At 63.7% G+C, this 13,011-nt stretch overlaps 2 protein-coding genes across 2 annotated transcripts; both read right to left on the reverse strand.

Moving 5' to 3' along the window:
* Positions 1-2,491: 2,491 nt before the first annotated feature.
* On the reverse strand, positions 2,492-3,311 carry LOC141734498 (feather keratin 3-like). Its single transcript, XM_074566341.1, has one exon. The coding sequence runs from the start codon at positions 3,245-3,247 to the stop codon at positions 2,882-2,884; it is 366 nt and encodes a 121-aa protein (XP_074422442.1). The 5' UTR covers positions 3,248-3,311; the 3' UTR covers positions 2,492-2,881.
* Positions 3,312-7,711: 4,400 nt separating this feature from the next.
* LOC141734483 (feather keratin 3-like) lies at positions 7,712-8,531 on the reverse strand. Its single transcript, XM_074566322.1, has one exon. The coding sequence runs from the start codon at positions 8,465-8,467 to the stop codon at positions 8,102-8,104; it is 366 nt and encodes a 121-aa protein (XP_074422423.1). The 5' UTR covers positions 8,468-8,531; the 3' UTR covers positions 7,712-8,101.
* Between the last annotated feature and the right edge of the window lie 4,480 nt (positions 8,532-13,011).

Here is a 13,011-nt window from a genome sequence, read left to right on the forward strand (position 1 = left end):
CGTGGTCACCTTCCCCGGCCCCATCCTCAGCTCCTTCCCCCAGCAAGCCGTGGTGGGCTCCTCCGGAGCACCCGCCTTTGGGGGCTCCCTGGGGCTGGGGGGCCTCTACGGTGCCGGGGCCACCCAGGGCTCGGGAGGCCTCTGCACCTTTGGCAGACCCTACGCTGCTCCTGCCTGCAGCCCTTGCGTCTTGCCCCGCTACACCAAGAAGCTCTGGGACACCTGTGGGCCCTGCTAGACCCAGCCCCAAAGACCCCAGAGCCTCTGGGCCACCTCCGCTTCACGCCCCCTCTCCTTTCTCCTCTCCTGCCCCGCTCTCCATGACACCACTCTGCCTTGCTCTGGCCCGTGCCCACATGCACAACTCCACCAGCGTCCCACCGGGCACTTGCTTGTCTCTGCAACGACCACCGCCTGCCAGAAGCCTGAAGGAGCAGCTCTCTTGAAGCCTGGGGGGACAACCTGCCTGCCTCTGCCTTCCGTGTCTTTCTCCGTTCAATAAAACAAGCCTGCCTCCAACCCCTGCCTCTGCGTTTTCCCTCTCAAGGCCCAGGGTGGGCTGCAGGGCCTCCTCGCCCTGCCCGTGCTCCCCGCCAGCCGGGCCAGGGCAGTCTCTCAGCCCCAGCAGAGACAGGCCCAGCTGCCTTTGGGGACAGCCCCCAGCCCTGCCATCTCTGGCCACACACGCTCCAAGGGCCCTGCCTGAACACAGGCTGCTCCCGTCCTGCAGGACATGCAGCTCCAGGGCGTTTGCAGACCTACAGCCTCCCTGCGCCTGAGCCAGGAGCAATTCCCGCCATGGCTCCAGCCCCTTTGTGTCTCTACGACTCTGCCAAATGCCCTATGACAAAAAGCAAAGGGCAATATTTCTTTTCCTCTTTACTACCCCGTTCCCTTTGGTTCCCTTTGGTTCCCTTCCCGCTTCTTCTCACCCTTCCTTCTCCCCTTCCACCTCCTCCTTCCCTTTCTCAACTCCTGCACAGACTGAAAACGCTCCGTGCTCCTCCGTTCTCTTCCACAGACAGCCCTGGGGCGTTTGCAGACCTCCAGCCTCCCTGCGCCTGAGTGCGGCTGCCCCAGGGGCCGGGAGCCTGCCAGGAGCAATTCCTGCCGTGGCTCCAACCTCTTTGTGTTGCCCGACCTCTGCTAAAGGCCCTGGGAGGAAAAGCAAAGGGGAGGCTCCCGCTACCCCTTCCTCTTCCCTATCACCTTCCCATTCCCTTTCCTCTTTTCTTCCCCTTTCGTTCCTTCTTCTTCTTCCTCCGCTTCTACTTCTTTCTATTCCTTTGCCCTCGGATTCTCCTTCCTCTCTCCTTGCCCTTTGCTCCTTCACCTTCTCTTTCCCCTTCCACTTCCTCATCACCTTCTCACGGCCACAACACACCAACACACTCCATGCTGGTCAGCTCTCTGGCCCAGACAAAAAAAAATCTCAGAAATCACAGCCTGATTATTGTGGCAGGAGCCTTTGCAGGGCATCTTGTCCTGCTGCCGCCTCCAGCAGCGTCGCCCAGAGCCAGCTGCCCGGGACCATCGCCAGAAGACTTTGGCAAACGTGCAAGGATGGAGACCCCCGCAACCTCCCAGGTCAGCCGCTGCCGCTGCTCGCTCACCCTCACAGTGCAAAGAGTGGTTTGGGATTTGGAGGTGGAACCTCCTGCGTTTCAGCTGGTGCCCGTTGCCTCTTGTCCTGGCACTGGACACCTCTGAAAAGAGCCTGCCTCCATCTTCTTCACGCCTTCCCTTCAGGCACGTGTGCACCTCGAAGAGACCCCTCCCACCCCTGGAGCCTCCTCAGCACCAAGAGGAACAGTCCCAGCTCTCTCAGGCTCTCCCCACAAGAGACCTGCTCCCTGTCCCTGCATCACCTGCGTGGCCCTTTGCTGCGCTCTCTCCAGTAGCCCCACATCTCTCCTGTGCTGGGGAGCCCAGCGCTCCACACAGCACCACAGATTTGGCCTGGCCAGCGCTGAGAGGAGGGCAAGGATCCCCTCCCTCACGTGCTGGCCACACTCCTCCGCATGCAGCCCAACACACCGCTGGCTGCCTTGGCCCCAAGCCACCTTGCCAACTCATGCTCACCTTGGTGTCCCCCAGGGCCTTTCCTGACACGCTGCTCTCCAGCATTGACGGCCATCTCCCAAGCCTTGGCTTGAACGCTGGCTCTCGTCCAGCCTCCTCTGTGCGGGTGCCCAGAGCTGCTGCCTTGCTTCTGCAGAGCAGCGGGACCCGGCAGAGCTGGTGCCACTCCTGGGCGGAGAAGGCCAGGCAAGGAAGCACTGCCAGCCCCTCTCCTGCCCTCCGCCCTTTCCCCACATCCTGCAAGCCCCACCAAAAGGCTCTCTCTCCCCTGCCTGCTGCCTCCAGCCTCCCTCTCCCCAAACCGCCCACCCTCTCCCAGCCTGGGAAGCTCAGGAACAGCATTTGCCCTCCCACTGCTGCTTGGCCCCCGCACCGGCGGTCTTCCCAACTTGCCACAAGGAGGGAGGGAGACGTGACTTGCATGCAGGAAACCTTTATTGTGCCCAGAGGGGCAGGAGAGAGCGACAGAGAGACGGTGGGCAAGACCCGACCCAGAGAGGCTGGATGCCACGTGTAGCAGCAGGCAGAGGAACCTTCTGCAGGGCATGGCTTCTCGCTCCAGATGGCTCCTTGGTGCAGCATTCCAGATGTTGAGGACTTGGCCCATCAGCCCCGCAGAGCCTTTTGGGTCCAGCTCCTTCCCTGAGCGAGAGCTGGGAGGCAAGGGCAGGAGAAGAGGCCAGGGAAGGGCCAAGGGTGTGCGGCACGGCGAGTGCCCCGTGCCCTCCAGCTCAGCCCTGCATGGCTGGTTGTGGCGTTGGCGTTTGGGCTGGGGGCAGCGCCCGGGTCTGGGCTGGGTCTAGCAGGGCCCACAGGTGTCCCAGAGCTTCTTGGTGTAGCGGGGCAAGACGCAAGGGCTGCAGGCAGGAGCAGCGTAGGGTCTGCCAAAGGTGCAGAGGCCTCCCGAGCCCTGGGTGGCCCCGGCACCGTAGAGGCCCCCCAGCCCCAGGGAGCCCCCAAAGGCGGGTGCTCCGGAGGAGCCCACCACGGCTTGCTGGGGGAAGGAGCTGAGGATGGGGCCGGGGAAGGTGACCACGACCGGGGGCGGCTGGATGAAGGCCGAGGAGTCGGGGCACTGGCGGGCGCACAGCTCGTTGCAGCTCTCAGCGATGGGCTGAGGGACGGCGACGCTGGTTTTTGGTGGGCACAGGTCGTAGCAAGACATCTTTGTGCGGGATGAGATGGTGCTCTGCAAGAGGGCAGAGATGGTGAGAGAGCAGCAGAGGGGAGCGCCCAAGACAAAAGAACCCAGGTCCTTGCAGGGGTCCAGGAGGAGAAGCGCTCGCGGACTTACCCTGTTCCTCGAGGAGAAGGCAGCCAGAGCAGTGGTTGGGAGAGCGTGGCAGAGGGAGAGCTTTTATAGTGGCCCCGCCATTGCTCAGCACCACCTGGGCCAATCTGCAGAGGCGGCACTCCCTGCTGCTGAGGAAGATGGGGCTGTCCTTCTGCCCCTCCCTGAGTCAGCATCCCCTCGCCACACCAGCACATGCCGCTTCCCAGGCTTTCCTCCCCTTTCTGCTTCATGGACGAAATGAGAGCAGGCATCTCCCTGCGGGGGGCGCGCACAAGAGGAGAGGGCCCTGCTCCTGCAGCTCCTCGCTGCCTGCCTCGTGCTCTGCCCTCCAAAGAGAGCTGTGCCCTGTGCCCGCAGCCAGGCTCTGCTGGCAGGAGAGCCGCGAGTGCCAGCGGGGCCAGCCCAGCCGGGGGCTGCTGTGGTCGCGCCAGCAGACGGAGCTCCCATGTCAAGAGCACGCCAGGGGCAGCCCCTGACCAGCACCATCTCCCAGCAATGGGCTTGCGGGGACACTTGAGAGGGCTTTACAAGGCTGGGGCAGGGCTGGCAGGAGCCTGTGCCCTGTGGGTCCAGGTGGGTGTCCGTGCTCCTTGCACCATGTACCTCCGGGAAGAGCACGAGGGGTATTTCTCCCCCAGGCTTGCACAGGTCCATGGCCAGGGCCCGCAGGCGCATGGAGGCCGGCTCCGTTGGACTGGCGAGTGATGCATCGTGCTGAGCAGGCAGTGTCCGAGAGGAGTGCCTTTCCTTTGGCATTTCGTAACCTCGCGCCTCGGCAGATAATAGCCACACAGTGTACGTCATGTGGGCGCTGGCATGCGGGAGGCCTTTGCAAGGCTGCCTTCTTGGCCAGCACCACAAGCCCGGACTTCCCTGTGGCACTGCAAAGAAGGCCCGGGTCCGCCCCGAGAGCAAGCCCTTGGGGAAGAGCTATGGCACGCACGGCGCCTGCAGTCAGCCTTTGTCACGCTGCGTGCCCTCTTACGCAGCGAGATAATGAAAAGACAGCGGGGCTCATTTGGCCCATGAGGTGGCAGCTGGCAAGCGTGCGAGCGGGGTAATTGCAGGGGCTGATAGAGCGGGTTGGGGCTGCTGAGGAAACGGCGTCAGCAAAACAGCCCCGTGCCACGCAGGGAGGAGGCAGGGGCTTGGTTGCCACGGGCCACGTGCCCCCAGCGTGGCCAGCTCCTCCCCATGCTCGCTGGAGCAGCATAAAAGCACTGGCCTGGCCGAGCGCTGGCATCCAGTGCTCCTGCCTCGCTCTGCTCAGGAAAAGGGTAGGTGGTGCCTGTGGGTCTGTGCCTCCTCTGGCAGGGGCCGGCGTGGGGCCTCCCTGGCCAGGAGAGCCCTGACGGCAGTGGCCGTGCTGGCAGCAGCCTTGGACGGCCAGGGCGCGCTGAGCCGCAGCAGGAGGAGGAAGGAGCCCCGTGGCTGCGGCACCCACAGCCGGGCCCTGCACAGGCTCTTGGGGAGGCCTTGCGTGCCCTCTGTGCACGCAGAGAGGGCAAGGCGAGGGGTGCGGAGAGCAGGGCACTGAGTAGGGCTGGCTGGGCAAAGGGCAAGCGGCGGGCGGTGTGGGCAAGGCGGTGGCTCTGTCCCCTCCAGCTGCGGGGCAGCTCTGGGAAGAGGGCACTGCTCGGCTGGGGCATCTCCCCCTCGCTCACGATACCTCTCCTTGCGGCCGTGTCTTTCAGGCTCAGCTCTCTCACAGCAACGATGTCTTGCTACGACCTGTGCCCACCAAAAACCAGTGTCGCCGTCCCTCAGCCCATCGCTGAGAGCTGCAACGAGCTGTGCGCCCGCCAGTGCCCCGACTCCTCGGCCTTCATCCAGCCGCCCCCGGTCGTGGTCACCTTCCCCGGCCCCATCCTCAGCTCCTTCCCCCAGCAAGCCGTGGTGGGCTCCTCCGGAGCACCCGCCTTTGGGGGCTCCCTGGGGCTGGGGGGCCTCTACGGTGCCGGGGCCACCCAGGGCTCGGGAGGCCTCTGCACCTTTGGCAGACCCTACGCTGCTCCTGCCTGCAGCCCTTGCGTCTTGCCCCGCTACACCAAGAAGCTCTGGGACACCTGTGGGCCCTGCTAGACCCAGCCCCAAAGACCCCAGAGCCTCTGGGCCACCTCCGCTTCACGCCCCCTCTCCTTTCTCCTCTCCTGCCCCGCTCTCCATGACACCACTCTGCCTTGCTCTGGCCCGTGCCCACATGCACAACTCCACCAGCGTCCCACCGGGCACTTGCTTGTCTCTGCAACGACCACCGCCTGCCAGAAGCCTGAAGGAGCAGCTCTCTTGAAGCCTGGGGGGACAACCTGCCTGCCTCTGCCTTCCGTGTCTTTCTCCGTTCAATAAAACAAGCCTGCCTCCAACCCCTGCCTCTGCGTTTTCCCTCTCAAGGCCCAGGGTGGGCTGCAGGGCCTCCTCGCCCTGCCCGTGCTCCCCGCCAGCCGGGCCAGGGCAGTCTCTCAGCCCCAGCAGAGACAGGCCCAGCTGCCTTTGGGGACAGCCCCCAGCCCTGCCATCTCTGGCCACACACGCTCCAAGGGCCCTGCCTGAACACAGGCTGCTCCCGTCCTGCAGGACATGCAGCTCCAGGGCGTTTGCAGACCTACAGCCTCCCTGCGCCTGAGCCAGGAGCAATTCCCGCCATGGCTCCAGCCCCTTTGTGTCTCTACGACTCTGCCAAATGCCCTATGACAAAAAGCAAAGGGCAATATTTCTTTTCCTCTTTACTACCCCGTTCCCTTTGGTTCCCTTTGGTTCCCTTCCCGCTTCTTCTCACCCTTCCTTCTCCCCTTCCACCTCCTCCTTCCCTTTCTCAACTCCTGCACAGACTGAAAACGCTCCGTGCTCCTCCGTTCTCTTCCACAGACAGCCCTGGGGCGTTTGCAGACCTCCAGCCTCCCTGCGCCTGAGTGCGGCTGCCCCAGGGGCCGGGAGCCTGCCAGGAGCAATTCCTGCCGTGGCTCCAACCTCTTTGTGTTGCCCGACCTCTGCTAAAGGCCCTGGGAGGAAAAGCAAAGGGGAGGCTCCCGCTACCCCTTCCTCTTCCCTATCACCTTCCCATTCCCTTTCCTCTTTTCTTCCCCTTTCGTTCCTTCTTCTTCTTCCTCCGCTTCTACTTCTTTCTATTCCTTTGCCCTCGGATTCTCCTTCCTCTCTCCTTGCCCTTTGCTCCTTCACCTTCTCTTTCCCCTTCCACTTCCTCATCACCTTCTCACGGCCACAACACACCAACACACTCCATGCTGGTCAGCTCTCTGGCCCAGACAAAAAAAAATCACAGAAATCACAGCCTGATTATTGTGGCAGGAGCCTTTGCAGGGCATCTTGTCCTGCTGCCGCCTCCAGCAGCGTCGCCCAGAGCCAGCTGCCCGGGACCATCACCAGAAGACTTTGGCAAACGTGCAAGGATGGAGACCCCCGCAACCTCCCAGGTCAGCCGCTGCCGCTGCTCGCTCACCCTCACAGTGCAAAGAGTGGTTTGGGATTTGGAGGTGGAACCTCCTGCGTTTCAGCTGGTGCCCGTTGCCTCTTGTCCTGGCACTGGACACCTCTGAAAAGAGCCTGCCTCCATCTTCTTCACGCCTTCCCTTCAGGCACGTGTGCACCTCGAAGAGACCCCTCCCACCCCTGGAGCCTCCTCAGCACCAAGAGGAACAGTCCCAGCTCTCTCAGGCTCTCCCCACAAGAGACCTGCTCCCTGTCCCTGCATCACCTGCGTGGCCCTTTGCTGCGCTCTCTCCAGTAGCCCCACATCTCTCCTGTGCTGGGGAGCCCAGCGCTCCACACAGCACCACAGATTTGGCCTGGCCAGCGCTGAGAGGAGGGCAAGGATCCCCTCCCTCACGTGCTGGCCACACTCCTCCGCATGCAGCCCAACACACCGCTGGCTGCCTTGGCCCCAAGCCACCTTGCCAACTCATGCTCACCTTGGTGTCCCCCAGGGCCTTTCCTGACACGCTGCTCTCCAGCATTGACGGCCATTTCCCAAGCCTTGGCTTGAACGCTGGCTCTCGTCCAGCCTCCTCTGTGCGGGTGCCCAGAGCTGCTGCCTTGCTTCTGCAGAGCAGCGGGACCCGGCAGAGCTGGTGCCACTCCTGGGCGGAGAAGGCCAGGCAAGGAAGCACTGCCAGCCCCTCTCCTGCCCTCTGCCCTTTCCCCACATCCTGCAAGCCCCACCAAAAGGCTCTCTCTCCCCTGCCTGCTGCCTCCAGCCTCCCTCTCCCCAAACCGCCCACCCTCTCCCAGCCTGGGAAGCTCAGGAACAGCATTTGCCCTCCCACTGCTGCTTGGCCCCCGCACCGGCGGTCTTCCCAACTTGCCACAAGGAGGGAGGGAGACGTGACTTGCATGCAGGAAACCTTTATTGTGCCCAGAGGGGCAGGAGAGAGCGACAGAGAGACGGTGGGCAAGACCCGACCCAGAGAGGCTGGATGCCACGTGTAGCAGCAGGCAGAGGAACCTTCTGCAGGGCATGGCTTCTCGCTCCAGATGGCTCCTTGGTGCAGCATTCCAGATGTTGAGGACTTGGCCCATCAGCCCCGCAGAGCCTTTTGGGTCCAGCTCCTTCCCTGAGCGAGAGCTGGGAGGCAAGGGCAGGAGAAGAGGCCAGGGAAGGGCCAAGGGTGTGCGGCACGGCGAGTGCCCCGTGCCCTCCAGCTCAGCCCTGCATGGCTGGTTGTGGCGTTGGCGTTTGGGCTGGGGGCAGCGCCCGGGTCTGGGCTGGGTCTAGCAGGGCCCACAGGTGTCCCAGAGCTTCTTGGTGTAGCGGGGCAAGACGCAAGGGCTGCAGGCAGGAGCAGCGTAGGGTCTGCCAAAGGTGCAGAGGCCTCCCGAGCCCTGGGTGGCCCCGGCACCGTAGAGGCCCCCCAGCCCCAGGGAGCCCCCAAAGGCGGGTGCTCCGGAGGAGCCCACCACGGCTTGCTGGGGGAAGGAGCTGAGGATGGGGCCGGGGAAGGTGACCACGACCGGGGGCGGCTGGATGAAGGCCGAGGAGTCGGGGCACTGGCGGGCGCACAGCTCGTTGCAGCTCTCAGCGATGGGCTGAGGGACGGCGACGCTGGTTTTTGGTGGGCACAGGTCGTAGCAAGACATCTTTGTGCGGGATGAGATGGTGCTCTGCAAGAGGGCAGAGATGGTGAGAGAGCAGCAGAGGGGAGCGCCCAAGACAAAAGAACCCAGGTCCTTGCAGGGGTCCAGGAGGAGAAGCGCTCGCGGACTTACCCTGTTCCTCGAGGAGAAGGCAGCCAGAGCAGTGGTTGGGAGAGCGTGGCAGAGGGAGAGCTTTTATAGTGGCCCCGCCATTGCTCAGCACCACCTGGGCCAATCTGCAGAGGCGGCACTCCCTGCTGCTGAGGAAGATGGGGCTGTCCTTCTGCCCCTCCCTGAGTCAGCATCCCCTCGCCACACCAGCACATGCCGCTTCCCAGGCTTTCCTCCCCTTTCTGCTTCATGGACGAAATGAGAGCAGGCATCTCCCTGCGGGGGGCGCGCACAAGAGGAGAGGGCCCTGCTCCTGCAGCTCCTCGCTGCCTGCCTCGTGCTCTGCCCTCCAAAGAGAGCTGTGCCCTGTGCCCACAGCCAGGCTCTGCTGGCAGGAGAGCCGCGAGTGCCAGCGGGGCCAGCCCAGCCGGGGGCTGCTGTGGTCGCGCCAGCAGACGGAGCTCCCATGTCAAGAGCACGCCAGGGGCAGCCCCTGACCAGCACCATCTCCCAGCAATGGGCTTGCGGGGACACTTGAGAGGGCTTTACAAGGCTGGGGCAGGGCTGGCAGGAGCCTGTGCCCTGTGGGTCCTGGTGGGTGTCTGTGCTCCTTGCACCATGTACCTCCGGGAAGAGCACGAGGGGTCTTTCTCCCCCAGGCTTGCACAGGTCCATGGCCAGGGCCTGCAGGCGCATGGAGGCCGGCTCCGTTGGACTGGCGAGTGATGCATCGTGCTGAGCAGGCAGTGTCCGAGAGGAGTGCCTTTCCTTTGGCATTTCGTAACCTCGCGCCTCGGCAGATAATAGCCACACAGTGTACGTCATGTGGGCGCTGGCATGCGGGAGGCCTTTGCAAGGCTGCCTTCTTGGCCAGCGCCACGAGCCCGGACTTCCCTGTGGCACTGCAAAGAAGGCCCGGGTCCGCCCCGAGAGCAAGCCCTTGGGGAAGAGCTATGGCACGCACGGCGCCTGCAGTCAGCCTTTGTCACGCTGCGTGCCCTCTTACGCAGCGAGATAATGAAAAGACAGCGGGGCTCATTTGGCCCATGAGGTGGCAGCTGGCAAGCGTGCGAGCGGGGTAATTGCAGGGGCTGATAGAGCGGGTTGGGGCTGCTGAGGAAACGGCATCAGCAAAACAGCCCCGTGCCACGCAGGGAGGAGGCAGGGGCTTGGTTGCCACGGGCCACGTGCCCCCAGCATGGCCAGCTCCTCCCCACGCTCGCTGGAGCAGCATAAAAGCACTGGCCTGTCCGAGCACTGGCATCCAGTGCTCCTGCCTCGCTCTGCTCAGGAAAAGGGTAGGTGGTGCCTGTGGGTCTGTGCCTCCTCTGGCAGGGGCCGGCGTGGGGCCTCCCTGGCCAGGAGAGCCCTGACGGCAGTGGCCGTGCTGGCAGCAGCCTTGGACGGCCAGGGCGCGCTGAGCCGCAGCAGGAGGAGGAAGGAGCCCCGTGGCTACGGCACCCACAGCCGGGCCCTGCACAGGCTCTTGGGGAGGCCTTGCGTGCCCTCTGTGCACGCAGAGAGGGCAAGGCGAGGGGTGCGGAGAGCAGGGCACTGAGTAGGGCTGGCTGGGCAAAGGGCAAGCGGCGGGCGGTGTGGGCAAGGCGGTGGCTCTGTCCCCTCCAGCTGCGGGGCAGCTCTGGGAAGAGGGCACTGCTCGGCTGGGGCATCTCCCCCTCGCTCACGACACCTCTCCTTGCGGCCGTGTCTTTCAGGCTCAGCTCTCTCACAGCAACGATGTCTTGCTACGACCTGTGCCCACCAAAAACCAGCGTCGCCGTCCCTCAGCCCATCGCTGAGAGCTGCAACGAGCTGTGCGCCCGCCAGTGCCCCGACTCCTCGGCCTTCATCCAGCCGCCCCCGGTCGTGGTCACCTTCCCCGGCCCCATCCTCAGCTCCTTCCCCCAGCAAGCCGTGGTGGGCTCCTCCGGAGCACCCGCCTTTGGGGGCTCCCTGGGGCTGGGGGGCCTCTACGGTGCCGGGGCCACCCAGGGCTCGGGAGGCCTCTGCACCTTTGGCAGACCCTACGCTGCTCCTGCCTGCAGCCCTTGCGTCTTGCCCCGCTACACCAAGAAGCTCTGGGACACCTGTGGGCCCTGCTAGACCCAGCCCCAAAGACCCCAGAGCCTCTGGGCCACCTCCGCTTCACGCCCCCTCTCCTTTCTCCTCTCCTGCCCCGCTCTCCATGACACCACTCTGCCTTGCTCTGGCCCGTGCCCACATGCACAACTCCACCAGCGTCCCACCGGGCACTTGCTTGTCTCTGCAACGACCACCGCCTGCCAGAAGCCTGAAGGAGCAGCTCTCTTGAAGCCTGGGGGGACAACCTGCCTGCCTCTGCCTTCCGTGTCTTTCTCCGTTCAATAAAACAAGCCTGCCTCCAACCCCTGCCTCTGCGTTTTCCCTCTCAAGGCCCAGGGTGGGCTGCAGGGCCTCCTCGCCCTGCCCGTGCTCCCCGCCAGCCGGGCCAGGGCAGTCTCTCAGCCCCAGCAGAGACAGGCCCAGCTGCCTTTGGGGACAGCCCCCAGCCCTGCCATCTCTGGCCACACACGCTCCAAGGGCCCTGCCTGAACACAGGCTGCTCCCGTCCTGCAGGACATGCAGCTCCAGGGCGTTTGCAGACCTACAGCCTCCCTGCGCCTGAGCCAGGAGCAATTCCCGCCATGGCTCCAGCCCCTTTGTGTCTCTACGACTCTGCCAAATGCCCTATGACAAAAAGCAAAGGGCAATATTTCTTTTCCTCTTTACTACCCCGTTCCCTTTGGTTCCCTTTGGTTCCCTTCCCGCTTCTTCTCACCCTTCCTTCTCCCCTTCCACCTCCTCCTTCCCTTTCTCAACTCCTGCACAGACTGAAAACGCTCCGTGCTCCTCCGTTCTCTTCCACAGACAGCCCTGGGGCGTTTGCAGACCTCCAGCCTCCCTGCGCCTGAGTGCGGCTGCCCCAGGGGCCGGGAGCCTGCCAGGAGCAATTCCTGCCGTGGCTCCAACCTCTTTGTGTTGCCCGACCTCTGCTAAAGGCCCTGGGAGGAAAAGCAAAGGGGAGGCTCCCGCTACCCCTTCCTCTTCCCTATCACCTTCCCATTCCCTTTCCTCTTTTCTTCCCCTTTCGTTCCTTCTTCTTCTTCCTCCGCTTCTACTTCTTTCTATTCCTTTGCCCTCGGATTCTCCTTCCTCTCTCCTTGCCCTTTGCTCCTTCACCTTCTCTTTCCCCTTCCACTTCCTCATCACCTTCTCACGGCCACAACACACCAACACACTCCATGCTGGTCAGCTCTCTGGCCCAGACAAAAAAAAAATCTCAGAAATCACAGCCTGATTATTGTGGCAGGAGCCTTTGCAGGGCATCTTGTCCTGCTGCCGCCTCCAGCAGCGTCGCCCAGAGCCAGCTGCCCGGGACCATCGCCAGAAGACTTTGGCAAACGTGCAAGGATGGAGACCCCCGCAACCTCCCAGGTCAGCCGCTGCCGCTGCTCGCTCACCCTCACAGTGCAAAGAGTGGTTTGGGATTTGGAGGTGGAACCTCCTGCGTTTCAGCTGGTGCCCGTTGCCTCTTGTCCTGGCACTGGACACCTCTGAAAAGAGCCTGCCTCCATCTTCTTCACGCCTTCCCTTCAGGCACGTGTGCACCTCGAAGAGACCCCTCCCACCCCTGGAGCCTCCTCAGCACCAAGAGGAACAGTCCCAGCTCTCTCAGGCTCTCCCCACAAGAGACCTGCTCCCTGTCCCTGCATCACCTGCGTGGCCCTTTGCTGCGCTCTCTCCAGTAGCCCCACATCTCTCCTGTGCTGGGGAGCCCAGCGCTCCACACAGCACCACAGATTTGGCCTGGCCAGCGCTGAGAGGAGGGCAAGGATCCCCTCCCTCACGTGCTGGCCACACTCCTCCGCATGCAGCCCAACACACCGCTGGCTGCCTTGGCCCCAAGCCACCTTGCCAACTCATGCTCACCTTGGTGTCCCCCAGGGCCTTTCCTGACACGCTGCTCTCCAGCATTGACGGCCATTTCCCAAGCCTTGGCTTGAACGCTGGCTCTCGTCCAGCCTCCTCTGTGCGGGTGCCCAGAGCTGCTGCCTTGCTTCTGCAGAGCAGCGGGACCCGGCAGAGCTGGTGCCACTCCTGGGCGGAGAAGGCCAGGCAAGGAAGCACTGCCAGCCCCTCTCCTGCCCTCTGCCCTTTCCCCACATCCTGCAAGCCCCACCAAAAGGCTCTCTCTCCCCTGCCTGCTGCCTCCAGCCTCCCTCTCCCCAAACCGCCCACCCTCTCCCAGCCTGGGAAGCTCAGGAACAGCATTTGCCCTCCCACTGCTGCTTGGCCCCCGCACCGGCGGTCTTCCCAACTTGCCACAAGGAGGGAGGGAGACGTGACTTGCATGCAGGAAACCTTTATTGTGCCCAGAGGGGCAGGAGAGAGCGACAGAGAGACGGTGGGCAAGACCC

The sequence above is a fragment of the Larus michahellis genome, chromosome 24 (genome assembly GCF_964199755.1).
Source record: "Larus michahellis chromosome 24, bLarMic1.1, whole genome shotgun sequence".
Classification (NCBI taxonomy): domain Eukaryota; kingdom Metazoa; phylum Chordata; class Aves; order Charadriiformes; family Laridae; genus Larus; species Larus michahellis.